Source organism: Chironomus tepperi, unplaced genomic scaffold, assembly GCF_022539635.2.
Source record: "Chironomus tepperi strain 1889 unplaced genomic scaffold, CSIRO-AGI_Ctep_v1 contig_177, whole genome shotgun sequence".
In the NCBI taxonomy this organism is placed as follows: Eukaryota; Metazoa; Arthropoda; class Insecta; order Diptera; family Chironomidae; genus Chironomus; species Chironomus tepperi.
This window is the reverse complement of record NW_027226299.1, coordinates 2123083-2143979: the sequence shown is the minus strand read 5'-3', so window position 1 is coordinate 2143979 and position 20897 is coordinate 2123083. Positions and strand designations below refer to the sequence as shown.

Genomic DNA, 20897 nt, shown 5'->3' with positions numbered 1-20897 from the left:
TCCTCAACACAAATAATTTTTATTCTCATTTTGTCTCAGGTGTAATCACCTTTACGTTTCCATCCTTAACTTCTCATGTGTATGGCTGTGTGATTCACATACATATACACGCAGTCACAAAGAGTATCAGTTATGTTCATAAGGATTTCATGATTTTTTATTAGCTTCTTTCGCCATCAATATAATGAAAAGAGCTTTTATGTTCTAATGGCGCTATTAAAGAACCAAAGCATTAAGCTTTTATAAATATCGTCATTCCTGATTTTCTCTCGTCATGCCTACACACCACATCTTCCTGACCTTATTGCCTTATTTTTATGTATGCACAATGTCAACAATAAATTGGGACTTTATTACAAGCAAGTGCTCGTAAAATGAAATTTGTCTCCTTTCATTCCATGCCTGCTTGTCTCTCTGTCGCATGCTTTTATTGAATAAGAGTTGATTTAATTTAGTTATTAAATTGAAGAGGCAGTAGATGGAGATAAAGGAAATCGAATTATTATGTAAGATAAACATAGGATTTGTGGATAGAACTTTCTTTTTTTTTCTGAACCGCTGGATTCTTTCTGCTGGATATGATCTTGACATTGAATGTTTTCATTTGTTTACTTCCTAAATAATGCTAGAAATACTAAGTTTGTTTAGTTTTTCTTCTAAAATTGAATTTTCAATTCACTGGATCTTTACTGGATGTTTGTTTAAAGCAATTACTCTATTTCCTTGTAAAGATAACCCAAGAGAATAAAGCTTACAAGCTTAAACTCAACAAAAAACTCACAAAAACTAAAAAGATTCATCAATTTCTCTCAGAACGCACAAAAAAAAATCTTCAATAAAGTCATCAATCAAGTCGTAAGTAGGAAGAAGAAGTGGAAAAAATTATTTTTTCATCATCTCATAAATTTAATTTTCAACATCAAATGCGTCTCAAAGGAGAAAGTAAGTAAAGCGAGTCGGAGAAAAATAATAAAAAATATGCGAATATTCTTTAATCTTAAATACATTGGAGTTGATGTTATCGCAAGGGAATAATGAAAAATTATCAACAAATTTAAATAAATTACTCACCATAACAGCGCTCATTTTAAAATCCATAAAGTTCTTCACTTCAGCTGCCATTTCACGTAGAAAAACAAGACCGTCCTTACGTACAATTTCATAATCATTTTCTCTAAATCTCTGCGTGGATGAATGTATGTTGTGGGGGGATATGGAGCAAAAATTTGTAGCAGTAGCAGCAACAGCAATAGTATCACGGTTGTCATCATAAATAATTCATGAAGAGCATACGGGGAGAAAAAGAAAAATAAAAGAAAGAAAATAAATAAATTTCTTCTTCATCTTTTAGGTTCGGTGCTGTGTTAATAGGTTATGGAACAAAGCAAACAGCCATAATCACTAATTGCAATCATAATTTATGCGCAAAATTAATAAATTTTCAAGTCAGATATATTGAATAAGTTTCTTTTTTTCATTCCTTCTTCTATGTATTCAATAAACCATATTCTGCCTGCCAACACCATTGCCACCATGATCATCGTCATTGTTAGTTGGTATGAAAGTTCTTTCAATATTCTTCTATTGTCGAATTTTTCGTTGTCAAGTGGTTACCATTTGATTTATTAGTCAGTGCTGTGCACTCAATAGGTAGTCAGTTAGTGGATTTTTGATCAAACAAGGTTTTACTAGTATCAAGCAGTAAGCTTAGAATACTGACAATTTGTTTCAGACTTTTTCGAAATTTCTTCGATATTTGATCCGAAAATTCAAAATTCAAATGACCGTTAAACAAAAAAAGAAAAAATTTAGAAGATTTGCCATTAAACTGAACTGAAATTAGCTCTAAATCTTTTTGACTTATATAATAATTGTCCAGTAAAGAAACCCGATACCACACCCCACCCTCATATCCAGTGACATCACATCAGAATCAACTTCCCAACAACCAACCCAGCAACACTCCCTGCATATCATGTTACTCATGAATGTTAACATAATCGATCACCAATCAATAGTAATGCCTTAAAGCAATGCACGAGCAAGCAAGAAAGCAAGCAAGAAAACGATAGCTCGTACGGAAAGGAAATGAGTAAAAATGAGTTTTTAATAGTTTTCTTTCGACCACTGAATACAAATGTTTCATTCTCCCACCAATTCAACCCCTCAATATCATTCGATATTGTAAGCCTTTTCTTCTTCTACCATCTACCACATAGTGTCATTGTATATGTGTCGATGATGCTGCTGACATTGCAATAGAACGGGAGTGAGACAAAAACAAAAAAACAAAAAATATATATACATAGAAAATCGATTGGATATTAATTAGAGCCTTCGGGGTTTCGAGTGAATGGATACACACAAAACGTATCAAAGTTCAAAGTTCTATCTGATAATAAGTGCCCTTTCTGTCATGAAAGTTGAACATTCGATGAATGGCACATGACAAAAATGATTATTATTCTCATTTTTTTTGTGCTGTTCGACTTATGATTTTTCTATCTTCTTTGTAGTCAAACTGTCAGTGGGAGTGATGGAAAATTTATTAAAGTTCTTCTTGTTTTTTGAGCATATTTTGGATAGAATAAAAAAAAATGGAAGTAATAATAGCATTTTGACAATCTGTGCGTCCATCTGTTCATTTGTCTATTGATATTATTTCTATAGAGTTTGTTCTTTTTGTGGAGATTAAAAAATATTTCTATTAAGTGATACTGGAAGGAATTGATGTATTTGATGGTGATCTGTGAAATATGTGGGAAGTCTTTCAGCAGTAAATGATATTAGTGGTAGCAAAAAATCATGACCAAATGACTTAATTAAAAACCTTCAAGTTATTGTAGTATTAATAAGGAATCGAACCTTGATGTTTGTTGAATTTTTAAGAATTTTTCATTTTGAATATGATTGGAATGTAACAAAATTACATTCTTAAACTTAATATCGAGGAAGTAAAGAGACTGAAATCAGACTGTGTAGCTTATCAATTATCAAGCGTTCGTGGTTCCGTCTGATGCCACTACTTATAATAGAGATTAAAAGTTTATCTATGCAACCTTGTCTATAAGGTGGCAATCTTACTATCAAGCTAAGAATGACAAGGTTCACAATCGACCACTTCGAGAAATGAGCATAAAGTCGACAACACTAGAAGCATAAACTTGTAAGAATATCAAATAATCCAAATCATCAAGCAGCCAACAAGAATGACTTTACAAAATCTCCCAAACTTCCTCAACACCAAACTAGCCTTAAAGCTTTAAATCCAATATCTCTTAACAACATCCATATGTCCAAACTTCAAACAAATTCCACCAACATTCAAGCATCACTTCCTTCATAAATAAATCAATCAAATTCCAATTTTTGCCAATCCTAAATTCACTCTTCAATTCCCCTTGTAAACTGCAATATCATCTCATGATTTTCAATTGAATTTTGCACATTTTATATATATTCTGCGAATTGCATAAAAAAACTTTTTTTTTCCTATTCGAAAAAGCAACAAGGCAGGCGGCAAGTACACGAGAATGAGAGTAGAAAAAAATGGAAATGAAAGCTGCACAGAAAATTGAAAACATAAATTTTCCTCTCATTTCTAGGCCACGAGTCGTAACAAACAGCAGTAAAAAGGCAGTAGCAACAGCAGCAGTCTCCATAGTGGAACGGAAAAAGGAAGGGAAAGATATTGCAATAGTAATAAAATTTCATATTATTAACAGAAAAACTGGATACAGAGACAGAAAAATTTGTATTGCATTCTCATTTTTTTACGCTCATTCTAGTTTTTCTCCTCCATGACTAACTTGCTTTTACTGCTGTACCACCAACATAGTCATTATAAATGCATTTTATGTGCTATGTGCATATTTAATTTACATCGCTGTATGGAAGAAAAGTGAGTTTAGCTTTATGAATTTTAAAATCCTATTTTCATTAGAGTTTAACATTTCAAAGTGGAATTATTCTCTTTTTGTGCACTGAAATTAAATGGAATTGGAGACAATTTGACAGAGTTTTGTATTTTGTTTGAAAAGTATCATGAAATTAACGGTTATTTGAATTTTGAAATTATGTTTCTATTTTATGGCAACATTATAGCAAACTTCAAAGGGATTTTGAGTTTTGAAAATTCTAACGGTCATTCAATATTTGAATTTTATAGCAAAATTATAGAAAATTTGCTATAATTTCAATAAAAATTTCAAAAAATAACGATTTTTGACTTCAAAACTTCGAATTTCACAGCAAATTTTATAAATTATCAAATAATTCAAGCAATAACAGAGACATTATTCAAAAAATCAACAGTTACGATGGAAATAAACAATTTGTAATGCAGAATATTCTCTCAAATAAACTCGAAACACTTCGACACAACGCTCATCCATTCACTTGATAGATAAATGAGACAGAAACTAGTAAATTTACAAAATAAAAGTCCCATCAAAAAGTACATTGAAACATTATACATCATATAATGGAATGAAAAATGAGATAAATTTTCATCTTTTCCTCCTTATGACATCAAAAATTGCATTGAATTTCCGTATGAATATTGACTGCGTCACAATCGCACATAGCACATATCAATAAGAATGAAGTTTAATTTTCTATGGTAGTGGAGCATGAAAAAAAAGAGATGAGAAGGAAGAATAGAGTGAAAAATCTTCATGAATGCATTTTCTATCGATTTTTCCATGAATTTTCAAACATTATCATTATAAAACTGCATTGGCTGTATTTAGTATCTATCCCATACACCTATCTATCTAAATGTCATATGGTATATATTCATACTGCATATTGTAAATATTTTTATGTAAAATAATCGAATTTATGTAAAGCTCAGTGCCATGTCATACATAGTGAAATGTGCTCATGTGTTCTGATCCAACCTACATTACACGTATGTATGAGGAGATAGATGGCTCTTTTTTTTGTTCTGAAAAATATTGTAAAATTGCAGTGTAACAAGTTTCTGCTTTTATGTACAACTTTGCACATGTCTACATTGAAAAACTTTATCCTTTTTGTCTTTATTGGAACAGTTTTTTTTAATCATTTGTGTTCGTTTTTGCTTTTCAATCGAAATGGATTAAAAAGTTATTCGTTTGAGGTTTGAATGGGGATTCATGTAGATTTTTTTTGGTGACATTTAATTCCATTAATGCGATTATAGAAATTTATGGCTTCTTTATAATATTACTGTTTGATATCTTGAGATGCTGATTGCTTGATTAAGGGGTTGATAGCTTAATAATTGGATTCTAAAGAAAATGTCAGTTATTAATTTTTTTGAATTTTCTTTGACGAAGCTAACTTCACGTCTTATAATTTAAATTTTCAAATTTGCAGAATTTTTAGTTTTTCGAAGTTAACGAGCGAGAATTCGTGGCCTAAAAATAGACTTAGAGTTTAAACAGCTATTGGAACCACTTCCTTATTGAATATTCTGTATGCAGACTACAAAAGAAGGCTGTGAGCTGCGTTCTGAGACTCAAGATTCGAAAAAACAGAAAACTGTGCTTCCTATGCATCAAAAGTCGCTCTGTTGGAGTGCAGAAATTAAGAAACGGATCATCAAGCCACTAAGTTCAGCTTCTGCAGTTCATTGGCAATAGGTATGTAAATCTAGACTCAATTCTAGGAAGATAAAAACCATTTTTAGTCTTTAAATTACAAACATCTTGTGTGTTGGACGCTACTTGGAACTATCCTACACATATTAAGCTGGTCAAATGAATTTATGGACTTTATTCTTATCTCCTGTAATTCTATAACTTGATATCCCCAGGAAAATTGTCAACAAAAAGTCATATTATCAGAAATCATATTTCATTGCAAGTTATACTTTGCCGGATGCTGAATTTCAACCTACACAAATCAGAATTTTTGTCAAAAAAAAAGAATTTTTTATGACTCATATCCCTCAAGTAAAATGTAGTTTAGGCAAAAAAGAAATAATTCCGAAAATACAGAGCAATTTATTTCTTGTTTAGCTCTAACCCACATACAAGAACCCACATATGAATGAGCTTTATGGCAATAAAAACTCAAGCTTTATCATTTATCATGAATCTTTATTGGAATTTTTTATCATTTGAATTAAAATATAAACTTTTCATTACTATTTTTTTTGTACCCAATTCGGAATTAACAAAGTTTTGCTTTATCAATTTTTATTATATTTTCACATATCACAATGGAATAGCTTTGAGATGAAAGTGGTAAAAATAGAAATCTGAAAAGTCTGGGTCTTTAAAAGTTACATTTTCGAGATATTTTGACCTTTCATGAACTTTTTGAGAATATTTTGAGGTTATTTGATTTAAAAAAGTAGTTGTGGGCAACCTTTGTGCCGCGGAACGCTTGTTAAATTCTATGGAAACATCATGAATCGAAAGCTGAGTGCAGTTTCAGTCGAGGCTTACCATCAAGGTGTGCCGTGAAAAATAAGAGGTTGTCCACCACTGGAATACTATATTAAAGTAGGCGGAACTGAATTTTATGTAAAAATAAATTTAAAATTGAATATTGCTTGTATCTGAGAATTTTCTTGAGCATGCTTACTCGTTCAGGGTATAAAAATAGACATTTTGCTACCAAGTGATGTCTCATCTGCATCAAGAGGTAATTCTAACCTCAAAAAACCTTTTTCACACCCCTTACGCACATGACAATAAAAATAATCGTTAAATTAACTCGAAAAATCATCATCAAAATGTGACTAATGTTCATTCTCAATTATTCACATGTAGTTATGAGCTAACATGGAAATGAAATGTTCATTACAACTTCCGATTCTTCTTCTTATTTTTCACATGCAATGAAGAAGAATTCTTTCCATAAAATTTTACTGCCAATAATTTTTATTGTAACTATATTGCTATTTTCCCATTGTTATGCTAAAATTTAGATATGAGAAGAATTTATTTATCTATAGGGGAAGCAGCAGATCAATGTGCTGAAATATTGAATGAAATGAACAATATTAAATAATTTGTGTGGTTTTGTTTGGAACGTGGACATTTGTGATAACCACAGTTGCAGTCGAGAAGTTTTAGTGACCATTGACCACATTGAAATTTTGAGTTGGAATTGAAATATCTGGAAGTTTTGTTGGGTGATTTTGAGAATTGTGGATTTTTATTTGAATTTGAAACAAATTGAGTTAAATTTTGTGAGATTGCTGTATTTAGAGATAAGACCAAACTAAGCGTGGAAGTTACACATCGAAAGTTTAGACAAGAATTTTGACTCAATTATACATTTATTGTCAATTTGACTGATTGAAAAGTATTATTCAAGAGTGAGCAAAGCAGTTTGCATCATTTTGCTTTGTTAACTCTTTATAAATGAGTCAAAATTTGAATTTCAATGTTATGTAATCAAAATTTGTAAAAAATTGAGAAAAATTCAAATTTTTGAAATGCAACGGCTTTTTATCAAATAAAAAACTCATTTTTGTTTGATTTAATGATTCTGAAAGCCTCACAGGCAACCATATTCATGTTGATGCTCTAACCTCCGACATCTATCCATCAGTTCTCATTTTCACTCATTAAAAATTCTGTTTGATAATTAATATACCCTTGAAAATGCCTCAACACATATAATATTTCAAAAATGATTCATTAAAAGCTCATAAAGTTTGTGGACGCTGCTAATTGGCTTCAATGAACATAGTTCCATGCAAAAATGCTCTGAAATAAAAATCTCGACGCTCATTAAAATTTTTTTCCCATCTCCATAATTAATTTTTATTTCCTTTACAACTTTAAAATCTCCATTCCCATAAATTTATTTCCCTCAACATAATTAACCATGAAATGGTGACGACATGAAATATTAAAATTTATAATTGCAACTTGCGATAATTTTCTATTTGAAAAAGGAGAACAGCAAGCAAGCAAGACGAGAAGCAAGAATAATGAAGACGAGGAAAACAAGTCGTGTAAGGAACAATTTTTTTTTATTATTGCACATAAATTTTCCTATCACACGAGCTTGAATTATTCAAATGTAGAAATTCTCTTTTACATGCACATATAGCACCAAACCTCAACTTCATGTAGTCATGTACGATAAACTTTTTTAGCCTTCTTCTCTCTCACATGTGTGATTTATTAATTAAATTTTTAAAAATATTTTTATAATTGAAAAAATGGAGCTAAGTAGTTGGTGCTTTTAAGTGATTTATGCTGGTATGGTGCGCACTTTTGGGTGGTCAACAACTATAGCAAGTGAGTGGGGAAAAACTATTTAATGGGTAAACTTCTCAAGATGTAGTAAACTTCATCATCTACAAGTGTATTATGTCATTTCCCATAAAACTCATCCCATTCACCTGCTGTAAGCTGTATTCACAATTATTACCCTTAAACACCCATTCACAGTGCACACATTTTTATTTTTAATTTAAATGCTAATTCCTGGAAAGATAAGTGCACACAGTGGATGTACATCTGTGGTTCAGTCGGTTTATTTTCAACTAGAAATGTCTGTATCCTTTGAAAAGGAAAAACAGTTATTTCCTGACCACCGGAAATGAAAAAAAAAAATCAGAAAAAAGTTTTATCTTTGATTGTCTGGACTTTTCATTTGTGTTGGATCCGCACATGAAAAGTTAAGTTTGAAAGAAATTTCTTCATTCCAACAGGAGTGATTCCGTTTGGAAAATAGAAGGATCTTTAATAAATCATTGTTCCATGCCTTTTTTGCACATGAATAATTGCAAAATTGCTTCCTGACTTGCCTTTTTTTTCTATTTCATTCCTCTGATTCTCTTTATCATCATCATAATCATAATCAGAGGAAATGGTCATAATTTGAGTTTTGTGATTTCTGTTCGTGCTTTTTCCTTTTGGTTCTTTCAAAAGGATTCCTTTGTGCAAATGAAGTGTTTGAATGAATGCATTTTGGCTAACTGTGGAAATTGCTGATTGACCTAAACTGGGACTAATTGAATTATCATTTGGGTTTGCTAAACTATCAGGCTTAATACTTGGAATTCATTCGCAAAACGCTCTAGAAAGTCGTTGGAGACCGCTAAGATTTGAATTTTACAAAACCGTTAATATTTGAATTCTACAAAACCGTTATAATTTGAATTTTACAAAACCGTTAAATTTTTTCAAATTAATTTGGATTTCAGGTATAGTATCAAGTGGAGAGCGTCTTGTTACTTTCTAACATAACTATCATACTTCTTCCACTCGAAAAATTTCCTATGGATGCACGAAATAAAATAATTTATATACGAAATTGAATCATAAAGCCTCATAATTCTATTCATAATTCCCTACTCCCTCCCTATCGCAAAAACTGTATGAATAACTTTATTAAATTGTTTGAAATCATGCGGAATGATGATGCTTACTAACACTATACACGATAATACCATAGACTTAATTATTGTTTAACTGAATGCATAAATATGACTGTTGCAATCATAATTAAATGGGAAAATTTTCTATGGAGCTAATTGTGCTGTGCTTTGAGAACATTTTGATGGGAATTGTATGTAACAGGAACTGGCTTTTGTGTATCATATCAACGGTTTTGTGTCGATAATGATGCTTTATTGTTGATGAATGTGTGGGAAATTTGAGATTTATTTTTGGTTCGCGGAAATGCGGATTGGTTTTACTTCTGAGAAGGTTTGCGAAACTTTTCGTGCTTGTTTTAGATTGGAATTTTCAATTTTAGGTTATGAGATGTCTAATGTTGAGATTTTAAAGCTAAAACATGTCAAAAATGCATATTTATCTGTTGGTGATTTAATTTATGAAATTTCCTGTTCATGAGTGAACTTGATGTGGATTCTCTTGGCAACAGACATGTCTTCAGGCTGAATATAAAAGCAATAGATCAAAGGAAATGACTTTTGAGTGTAAATTGGATTATTCAGGTAGAAATTGTATTATAAAAGATGAAAAAATTTGAAATTTTCGCTGGATTTTCACTGATTTCAGTACTGGATCTGCAAATTCCTCTTTAAATCATTCAGAAAATCAAGTCAATAACCATCCAAGTCTATCAATTCATTAAATTAAATCAAAAATTGATTTAAATAAGAATTATTAAGTAAATAGAATTAAAATCCAAATTCCGCATAATACATCCATTCAGTACACAAAGAACTCTTTCTATCTATTGAAATCAAAAGAGAAAGAGCAAAATGGAACAGCAAAAATTGCCTCAAGTGCACTCACGGTAATCACATTTTTGATTAAATAAAGAAAATAAACTTTTTCATTTCATTTAGTGCACTTATTTCATCTTCATCTGCATTTATTCTTATTATTTTCGTCTTCATTCACTCGATGAAATAAAGACAAAAGATTTAAGATAAAGGCAAACACAATAAGATGTGAATTTATTGTGCACAGAGTAGCTAAGGATGAAAATTTCATTGAAACAAAAGTGTACTTTAAATAACGGCAGAGTCTCTCGTACATATTTCCATTGATTGCTCAGAATACATTTTATTACATGCCTGTTCATCTCCTCCTCAAACATCTCTTAGTTTTATTTTTTGTAAGTGTGCACACATTCATAGAATTATGATATGAAATAAACACAAATTCCATTTGAGGGAGCAGCAAGTAAAGAAAAGCGGATTACAAAGTACAACGATGATGATTTCTTTTTTTGCTTTTGCTATTTTCTCGGAAAACGATGCCTCCATCATCATCATCATCATCATTGCCTCTGTGACTCCCTTTCTTTCTATGTAAACACACACTAGTAGGAATGACTATTCAAATGTGAATTTTGGGACGCATTTTTTAAACAAAATAACGGTTTTTAAATATTTGAAAATTTTGAACTTTAGCATAAAATTGATTGAAGTTCAAATTTTGAACCTTAATTTATATTTCGATTCTGAACTTCCGAATTCTCGAAACTTAAATTTAAAGCATAAAACTCTTAAATATTGTTGACAGACACAACCAGAACGCTGACACATAAGACCGTTATCCTTATCAAAACACACAAAAAACGACTGTTGTTGATGCTAATGTTAAATATGAATAAAAAGAGAGTCTATTTACTATATTTATATTTCACTCTTCCCCCTTTAACTCCTCGTATTTTTTTAAAGCAAGCGAAAAGTTCCTTGAATATGAAAAAAATTAACGAGAATGAAAAGTGATGATGCTGTTTCCAATTTCCTTTTTTTGTCTTTCTCTCTTTTCTTTTGCTCTCCCTAAATATGAATACATATTTTAATTGAATTGTGTTTGAAGGCATTTAACTCGAGGGGATTACTAGTATGAAGAGCGTGGAATTGATTTTTTTCGCAGTTAAAGGCGAAGACATAATTCCAGTGACTTTGTGAAGGAATTATTAGGAATTTAATTGATTTTTTGGATGTTGTGGATGTATTTGTTGGAATCACAATACTAATTTATTGATAAGTATTTCCTTATGGATTAGATAAATGAGATGTTTATTCTATGAAATTCTAAATCAGACTAATTGTTTATAAGAAGGGGTCAACAACTATAAAAGGGGAAAATCAACTAATTCAAGTGGTGAATATAATTTGAATATCAAACGACAGTTGACATAATTTCTTAAAAATCATCCCAAAACTTTGATTTCTATCATCTATTCAGCATTATTATGTAAAATAGGTCAATCTACCCCTTTTCTAAATGAATATCTCAACGCCATAATTTCCACTTCAATTCACAATTTCTCATTATCAATTCCATCAAATTCATAAACACAAATTAATTAGCTTGCATCTCATGTCTCATTAAATCCTAATTTCATTGAGTATTTCCACGAAGTCGTCAATAACGCGATACACAACATCGTAAAGTCTTATTAATTATTTTATGAAATTTCGCATGAAAGCTCTTAAGCTTTAAGAAAAAAAGTTTTTTTTTAATTGAAATCCTTTCTGGTATTCAAGAAAAGGAAGGATATAAAAAAATAACAACGAGAATTGAATAATTAAAGCAGACACGAGACGCGTGCTGAGATTACAAGAAAAATTAAAATTTAAAATGAGTAATGAATGCGAGAAAATAAGAAGAGAGGACATAAAAATGTAAACAAATAACTTCAAGTCTTTAGAAGGAATGAAGAAGTGTGGAAAGAAGTGGTTTTAGCAGACGAGACGGGATAATTGCAGTCAAGTGTGAATGAAAATTACCATGAGGTGTGAAGTTATTGATTGTGTTAGGCACTTAGGTGTGTGTTTAGTATTTCAGTGCATTTATGCATGCAAACTTAGCTGACTTAGCTAAAAATCAATAAAATCCCACTAAACATCCAGTTGATCCAGTACATATTTGCTATCATAAAGTTAGCAGCTTATTAAGGCAAATAGTTTGATTTAACTGATGTGTTTTATGCGGCATGACGTGAAACAATGTCAACTTAAAGTGCGGACAGAGAATTTGCACAACATACATGACATAGTCACGAATAGAGTCTTATAGAGACTAACCAAAAACAACAACCTTAATTCCACTAGTTTAGCAAATTCCACCTGCAAATTTGCATTCATAATCATAAAGACCATCCTGTACAAGTCTCACTAAAATCAATTAGAAGCATCACCAGCATTCCAAGATGTCGATTTCATTATGAATTCATTATATAACACCAACAGTCAAGTGATTCGCTTAGTTTTATCGATGCGCTAAATAAATTTTCGCATAAATTATAGAAAATGATTTTTCATTAATGGCAGCCAATTAAATTTCATTCGAAAGGAAGCATGAAGAGTGTTGGTACGGATGAGGAAGAAGGAATATGACGAAGAACAATTTGCTTCCTTTTATATTCATTGAATATATAGGTATGGAAGAAAGGAACAAAAAAAAAAAGAGAAAGTCATTAATGAATCAGCTATCGTCTTAACGGAACATCTAAGACGTCTAATAAACAACACAAGGGAGGAGTTGGAATGGGAAGCTCACAACTTTTCTTCTCATCTCATTAATATCCCTAGCTATTGTTTCTGTTTTTCTCATTACAAAAAATGTTCAATGCTTCACTAACTACTGACTGGGGTCGATATACTATGAGAAGAAGCCTTCTCAACGTTCATTAACAAATTTTCCTTCCGTCTTCTTCCTTTTTGGTGCTGTTAAGTCGATTTGAGCCATTATTTTCAATTAATAACAATCGACGATTTTCTCTAATGAATTTATATACTCGACAAATTGTGTAGCAGTGATTTAGAATGTGACAGCATCCTATTTTATGAGCTATTGGACTTCCATTTTTAAATTAGCAGTAAGTAAAGTGACAAGAATCTTGAAAAATTCCATTACAGAATGCACTCCTAATTAAATCCATTTATCCTGTAAATCTTGTGCAGGAAAAAGAAGAAGAAGAAGTCTTGAGCAGCAAAAACCATCTAGCAGGACGAAAGAAAAACAAAAGGAAGGAAGTAATGAAAATGGACTAAGGATTTTATTAATTAATTCAGCATTGCATTCATTGTGTTTGTCTCACTGGAAGAGATAACGAAGAATTCATTATGGTCACATAAAGCAGACATTTCATGTACCATGAAGGCAGTAAAGGGGGGAGAGCAGCAAGAGTGAAAAATTAAGGCATGGGAAATTTTGTAATGGAAAATTTTTACTTTCCATAAATTATTTTATTTTATTTTTTACCAAAAGAATTAAATTATCTCATTGTCAGTGGAAATTTATGGAATTTTTTGTGGATGGCATGATCAAGGATGGGCTGCTTTATGCTGTATATTTAGGTTTGCTGTCAAATTTCGAATAATAACACGGAATTCACTTAAAATTCTAAACTCAGTCTCAGGACAAGACAGAATTTTATGTGACTGGTTGTATATCAAGTTGTAAGGATGACTGGTGTCGTTATGGCTACTTCATGCCTACTATTATCTATTTTAGGCTGCTCGGATAAGGATAGAGTGAAAAATGGCAAGCATGTGGCTAATCCTGCTAAGCGAACGGCGCATTTGTTAGCAGTAACTTATAAGTGACCTGTCTGATGTTAGGTATACTGTCAAATGGTTAACAGTATGGATTTTAGTTGAACATGTATTGATTATAGTCGTCAATTAGAGTCATGACTCTTTGATTTACCATAATTACTGGTTAAGGAAAGCAATAAACCATGTAACGCTTCCAAGAACCAGAATTAACAGGAATCAATTCAAGGAAGCCATTATGAATCAACTCAAATGTCAAAATAGCCTGACCAAGATACTATCCGATCAAGTTAGCTTCAAAATGTCTTCATCAATTCCTTAATTAATTAATCCATCCATTCACTTAATGAATACTTCCATCCACTAAATTACCCAAAAAATTCATAATTACTCCCCTTTAAAATATTCATAAATTCTCAAGAACCTTCCATGCCTTGACATCGTGAAATAAAAAATCATCTCGTAAATTCTTGCAAGACTAGTTCCGGAGTCAAGTTGAAAGTTTGTCGAGCAAAATAAATGGAAATTAAATCGCCTACACACGCAATAAACTTCAAAGCTCTTAAGCTCACATGAAAAATTTACTTTAATTAAGAACAATTTCAAAAAAAAAATTAATTGGAGATAAAATATGGAAGTGAGTAGCTTTAAGCTCTATATAATGGCTCATTTAAGAAAAGGGTAATAATTTTTAAATGAAGGTCAACTGAGGAAAAGCTTAAGAGGTGCAAATGCCATTAAAAATAATTTTTGTTGGAATGCTTTCTGTCACGATTGCTTGGGCTGTGTTTGTGGATGAATTAGGAATAAATTGTATGAAATTAATAATTATTTATGTATTAGTACACTCTAAGGCAGTGGTGGACAACCTGTGTGTCGCGGCACACCTTGGTGGTAAGCTATGCACAAAACATGCGATTCATGGCATGTCCAAAGGCAGCACAAGAGTGTGCCGCGGCTCACAGTTTACCCACCACTGCTCTAAGGCGTCATGTGAAGCTTTAATTTTAACACTTCATGTGATTGACATTCGGTATCCTGGGAAATATTTAATAAATAATTAATACCAAAGAAGTTGACTATTTTCAAGACGACAGTACTTTCATTTAATTATACTTACTACCGAATCATTTACAGACATTCGTAATCTTGACACGTGTGCTATCAAATTATATAGTATGTATGCTGGTGAGAGAACTGAACATAAATTATATGTTAAATCTTTTAATATCTACTTGTATAGACAGTTAATAGCTTATTACTTTCAGTTTGCATATACAATTTTCAGACATGATTTATTAAAGGAGATTCTTGGAAGTATAAGAAATTAAATAAAATTAAAGTTTCATGACTTTTATAGGCATGAATAAGCTGTTTTTGGGGAAAATCAATTTTAGATTTAGTTACTCATGCACATGGTAACGTCTATCGTCAGACTGAAGATGAGTGGAGGTAGAAACAGGCTGTATATTTAGGAATCGAACCTCAGTAATCCTTTATTTGTCAATTGATTAAGAATCAGTTAACAAATCTGGTTTTATATGAAATCTCATTAGATTAAGGTTTCTGAAAATCTAATGACCGTGTATCCTGCATACTTCATCTTAGGATCTAGGGATGATTATGACTATTGATTTCATTAATGAGATTCAAGCCTATGTCCTAAATCCAGTTTTTTGCTCTATTTTCAAAGCTATTTGTGTTTATTTGAAACTTAACCGAATGTCCAAGTACAATGTTAGGAGCTGTCTGCAGAAAGATGTTTAATCCTTGATAAAATCATTAATGTTCCGGAAATTTAATTGAACCATTCTGTTTCCCCAACAAGCAATGAATTCAACCAGAAAATTAATGGACACCTCCTCCTCCTCCTCAAACAATGAACCCCAAATTTCAACCTTAGCCCTTTAACATCCAACCTTTAAAATTTCCCCATTTACAATACTACATTAAAAGGCAGCAATAAAGTTCCACGTTATCTGTACATTTCAACCATCTTCCCATAACAACAACATCTTTTTTATATGTATTCTGATTGCAGGACCATATAAATGAATTCTCAATACACAACAAAGCCTACAGCTTCCATTTACAACCGAAAATAAAATTCAATAATTTACAATGTGATAAGCAGAGAATAGAGAGGAACGAATGAACATGGGAGAAGAAGATAATGCGAATTCATAACAAATATATTTTAAGAATTTTACATCTGTAAGAAGAATAAAAATTTTCTTATTATACTTTTAAATTTCATTTCATTCGTTTTTGGCAGGCAGGCAGGCAGGCAAAAAAGAGAGAGGAAATAATAAAAAGAAGACAATGAAAATTTACGATACACGAAAGCAGAAAGTGTAAGAGAAGTAATCGGTCGATCTATGTGTCTACTCTTATAGCTTTAAGTTATGTGAGTTTTCAATATAAATTTATACAATTCCATCTCCTGTTCATGGGCTGAGATAAAAGTACAATAGCATTTTAAAACATTTAAGAGATAAAAGTCGAAGAGATTTACACAAAAAGGAATCAAATCAATTTGAGCATGAGGAAATGGGTATGAACTTGGATGGCAATAAATTAACAGTTGAAATAAATTTGAAATATAACGGTCAAAATAAATTTGAAAAATAACGGTCTAAATAAATTTGAAATATAACGGTCAAAATAAATTTGAGTTTTAAAATAAATGTCAGCTAAATTACCTGACAAATATCAAACATGAATCTCATTCCCCTTTTGTAAAATGCACAAAAGGAGTAAGGCTATCTGGTACAGAGGCAGCAAAAAAACACTTCAATTTTTATTACATTGACAAATGGCTCCATAAACAAAAAGTCGAGTGAGAGAAAGGTTTATCGTCATTGCCATTTCACTATCTTCTTTTTCCTTGCCTCTGTCAACCCAACTTCCGCATGTAAGTGAAACAGACAGAAAAATTATTTTTAAAAAGGAGGAAAAACAAAAAAAAAGTAAGAAAATGAATGGCAGTGAATGCGAAGAAGAAACAAATCTCATATCTATCCCTTGAGGGTGCGCGCGACAATTTCATTCTCATTTTTTTGCCTCTCTGAGCTTTTCCTGTAATTAAAATTAATGTAATCTCTTTTTACACGAGACAAAGTCAAAGAGAATTTGTCGGAAAAGATGAAAGTTAAGGTAAAATAGTCACTTCATGTTGAACTGTTTGTCTCCCACTCAGTTACATGCTCATGGGAATTTTAGTCTTTGTTGTTTTTTCCTGTGTTTTTTGGATGAGCGTGCCGAGAATAGAAGAGGGGCAGAGGCAATCACTTGGAAGAAATCATGAGGAAGGTAAATGAATTGAATTGAGAAGTTCCAAGATTGATTAGAGACTATGAGTTTGACGCATTTCATAGTCATGTGTGTACTTCAACATAAAGGAAGTCAATACTGTCATTTTCCCAGTATAATTTTCTTAAAAACTGTGAAAAAGTCCATTTCTTAATAAAAAACGTTAAAATTTAAATTTTAAAACCTTATAACAGTCCAAAGTCATAAACATTTGTAAGATTCTTCAACTCAAAACTATTTTTGACAATTTCGACAATTTTAAAACCTCCAATTCACGTGATGGACATAGTAAGCTCTTTATAAAAGTGGCAATAGCAAGCTACCGAGCTTTTTAAAAATAATCCACTTCCAAGTAACGAATGTAAGGATGTAAAAATCATCCTCTCAACCAAAGTGGCACGTTAAATAGATGGATTATATAGAAAGCATGCTCATAAGAGGCACAAAAGCAGCTTTTCACTCATCTCCAGACGACCGGCTCATTTCTGTTGCGTGTTTCATCTCTATTGCCATTGCTTACTGTTGTGAGTAAATATTATGTTTGAGATTAAGGCTTTACCTGTCCTTTCTCTTTCTCTCTCTCTCTCTCTTTACGCTCTATGATATATATACATAGAGTATATATACATTTACACAAAAATGGAACAAATTCGTTTACGGTACAATGAACTGATGAAACCTAATGTGAATGAGAGAATGAGGAAAAACAGAAGGAAAATTCTTTTGTGGATGCTGATGATGATAGAATGAAGGAAGCTATGAGATAAAAATTACAATACAGCAGCAACTGATATTCATTCATGTACTCAAAACTGTATCGATTAATTACAGAGGAACAAAAAATCATTAGAAAATTAGACAATTCAAGGTGAAGTTCTGCTATTTCCTTTTCTTTTTCCATCTGTTTCAGTCGTACATTTGTGGATGTCTTTCTCACTCCCTGCTTGTTTGCGGAAGCTTTCACTTGAATCTGCGCAAAATCAATTTCTTATTTTCGAGAAATTTATTGCCAGTGCTGCTGCTGCTGCCTTTCATCCTCTCACACCTCTAATTTTTCTTCTTTTTTTCATTTTTTTTCTTTCTTAGCAATAGGAATTTCCATTCCATTCTTTATTCATCATCAACATAATACCTAACACGAGATTCCATCGTCTAACCATTCTCTGTACCGAGACCAGCAACAAAAGAGTGAGATGAAACTTGTGTCTTCACACTAACCATTATTCTTATAGTTCCTTCTTTTTTTTGGGACATTGTTTGTGGCATAAAAAGAAGGATGAAGAAATATTCAATTGACTGGGTGGCTGGCTGGTTGACTGATTGGAAGATTGATTGATTTATCGGCTATTGTTTGAGTTTTTAGGCATTGATTGTTTGGGCGGGCATATATTGTCTTTTGTTCGATGTTTTTTGTGAGATTGTGGATATTCTTCTTGGTTTGTTCTGTTTGTAGTCAGGCATGGATTGTAGAAAGGTTTGTATGAAGACGGTGATCATTAGATTACAATCAATTATGTGACTGATCATCCTGAATGTGACATTATTCGATCAAAAAGACAATATTGTCATTCCAGTTCGAATTTTCGAAATTAAATTCGAATACTTCGAAATCAATTTCAAATTCTTCGAAAATAACGGTCGTTTTTGAAATGACAAAGCAATTTTGGTAAAAATTAAGCATGAAGCATCAAAAAATGCGCTTCAGCATTCCAAACATTAAATCATCATCACATCCATCCTCGCCATTCATACATTTTTACTCGCTCATCGTTAATTTTTAGTGACAATGAAATTTTTTTTCTTTCTGCTCTTCCTCTTCCTTAATAAAACAGATGGAAGAAGAATTTCCATTTACGGACTTTTATTGTTGATGAAAAGAATGAAAGCGTTGAAAATTTCTTTTTTTATATGAGAAAATTCTTCTTTTGCCTCTTCTGTCTTCCTTCCTTGATATCAAAGAATAGGTATCAAAAATCACGAGATGAAAATGCACAAAAATGAGCGTTTGCAAGGAGATAGAAGAAAGAAAGAAAGAACAGCACTGAAATATAATAGGAAATTAAAATGACAGAAACAATGCACAACAGGTAATCATGTTGAATACTGAATAGATGTGATGATGAGATGACAAAAATGTGACAATTAGAAGATGAATGTTGAGTTTATCATTTGCTATTGTCGATTATCTTTTGTCGTCTTGTTGATCAAGATTGAAAAGTTGGAGAAAATTGCTTGACAAAATGGACTCTTCGGGACGTGTCAGGCTAGTCATTTTGTATTGAACCGAGAAGTTTAACGGACTTTTTTTGAATTTTTAAATTTTTTTCACAGAATGCTGTGATATTAAAGCTACTGAACGAACTTTCGAGAATTTCAGAATTAAATACATTCCAGAATAATTCAATAAGCTTTATCCTTTAACATTTGCTATCACATGACCCGATTTATCATTTCCTCTCATTCGCAATGCAACATCAAACGAAAGAATAAAAGGTTTAAGCTTAAACAATTTGTAACTTCAGAAAACTCAACAGAATCAATTTAATTTAAGGATTACAACTTCATTTAAAAAAGGTTTTAAATTCTTTGTTCTTTTATTCTCCTTCATTCCTTGGAAACGAAGTTTTTTTAGCTCTTTATTTCATTATTTTAAATAGATTTCAACGAGATCAGAGAGTATTTCCAGGAATTTTGAAGAAAATACGATTTATTGAGATTGTTTTACAAATTTACTTATTGGAAGTAAAGGAAGTCAAACAAGCTTACTTTCTGAATCAATTCAAACAGTTTTGTTCACATCCAGTAACAGTTACATCAAATATTGCTTGTATTTATCCAATTATGTTTAAATTTTAATCGCATAATTTCAATCCTGCAACATTCTTTCTACATCAGATTAAATTTCTATTGAGATGTTGGTGTAATACCTCAAGAATCACTTTATTGGCTTTCCACACATTTAGGCGTACCTTTTTAACGTTTTATTTTCTCTCCATTTCTTCGGAAATTGGTGAACACAATAACTTTTAATCTACTTTTAAATACGGTCACTGATAAGAACTGCTGAGCGTAGGAATGTTGGCTTCTTATTAGATTGTTCTGTGTTTGTTTCTTAGTGGGATGATGATGCTGATAAAGAAGATATCAAACAGGGTACCAACAGGTTGATTTTGACTCAAAATTATAAATTGAAGATTTAACGAACTTTTTGAATTTGAATTTAACCAATTTTCATTCAAAAAATTTAACGGACTTTTCGATTTTGAACTCAAGTCTTTTTTTTCTAATCAAAAAAAGCAATCAATCTAAACTTTTCATCATTTCAAAGCCTCCCATGATGAATCTGAGTGTCTCATTCATCTATTCAGTCAAAAAAGCTTAAATCCGCATTTGTTTTCATAAAAAATTGCGCCAAAGGAAAATAAGGGAAATAAGAAGAATTTATTTCGCATATAGGCACAAAATCTCATTTTCTTTTTTTTACCTGCAAGAAAAGAAAATGTTGCTCATGATATGCTCATTTCTTTACCGAAAAATAATAATAATAAGAAGTGAAATTTGCTATTGTTTTTGTTTCTATGTACAGCAGTAGCAGTAGCAGTAGCAAGTCAAGACGGCTGCGACAGCAACAGCAGGATGG

The 20897-nt window shown here is 31.6% G+C and overlaps 1 protein-coding gene across 2 annotated transcripts in view; it reads right to left on the bottom strand.

Annotated features, from left to right (window-relative positions):
- The window catches only part of stol (voltage-dependent calcium channel subunit stolid), an 83895-nt gene that overhangs the window by 41170 nt on the left and 21828 nt on the right, over positions 1 to 20897 (bottom strand). For both annotated transcript variants that reach the window (XM_070639052.1, XM_070639053.1), the window contains exon 4: positions 1072 to 1182. In XM_070639052.1, the coding sequence (XP_070495153.1) occupies positions 1072 to 1182 (111 nt within the window). The remainder of the gene's footprint in view (positions 1 to 1071; positions 1183 to 20897) is intronic.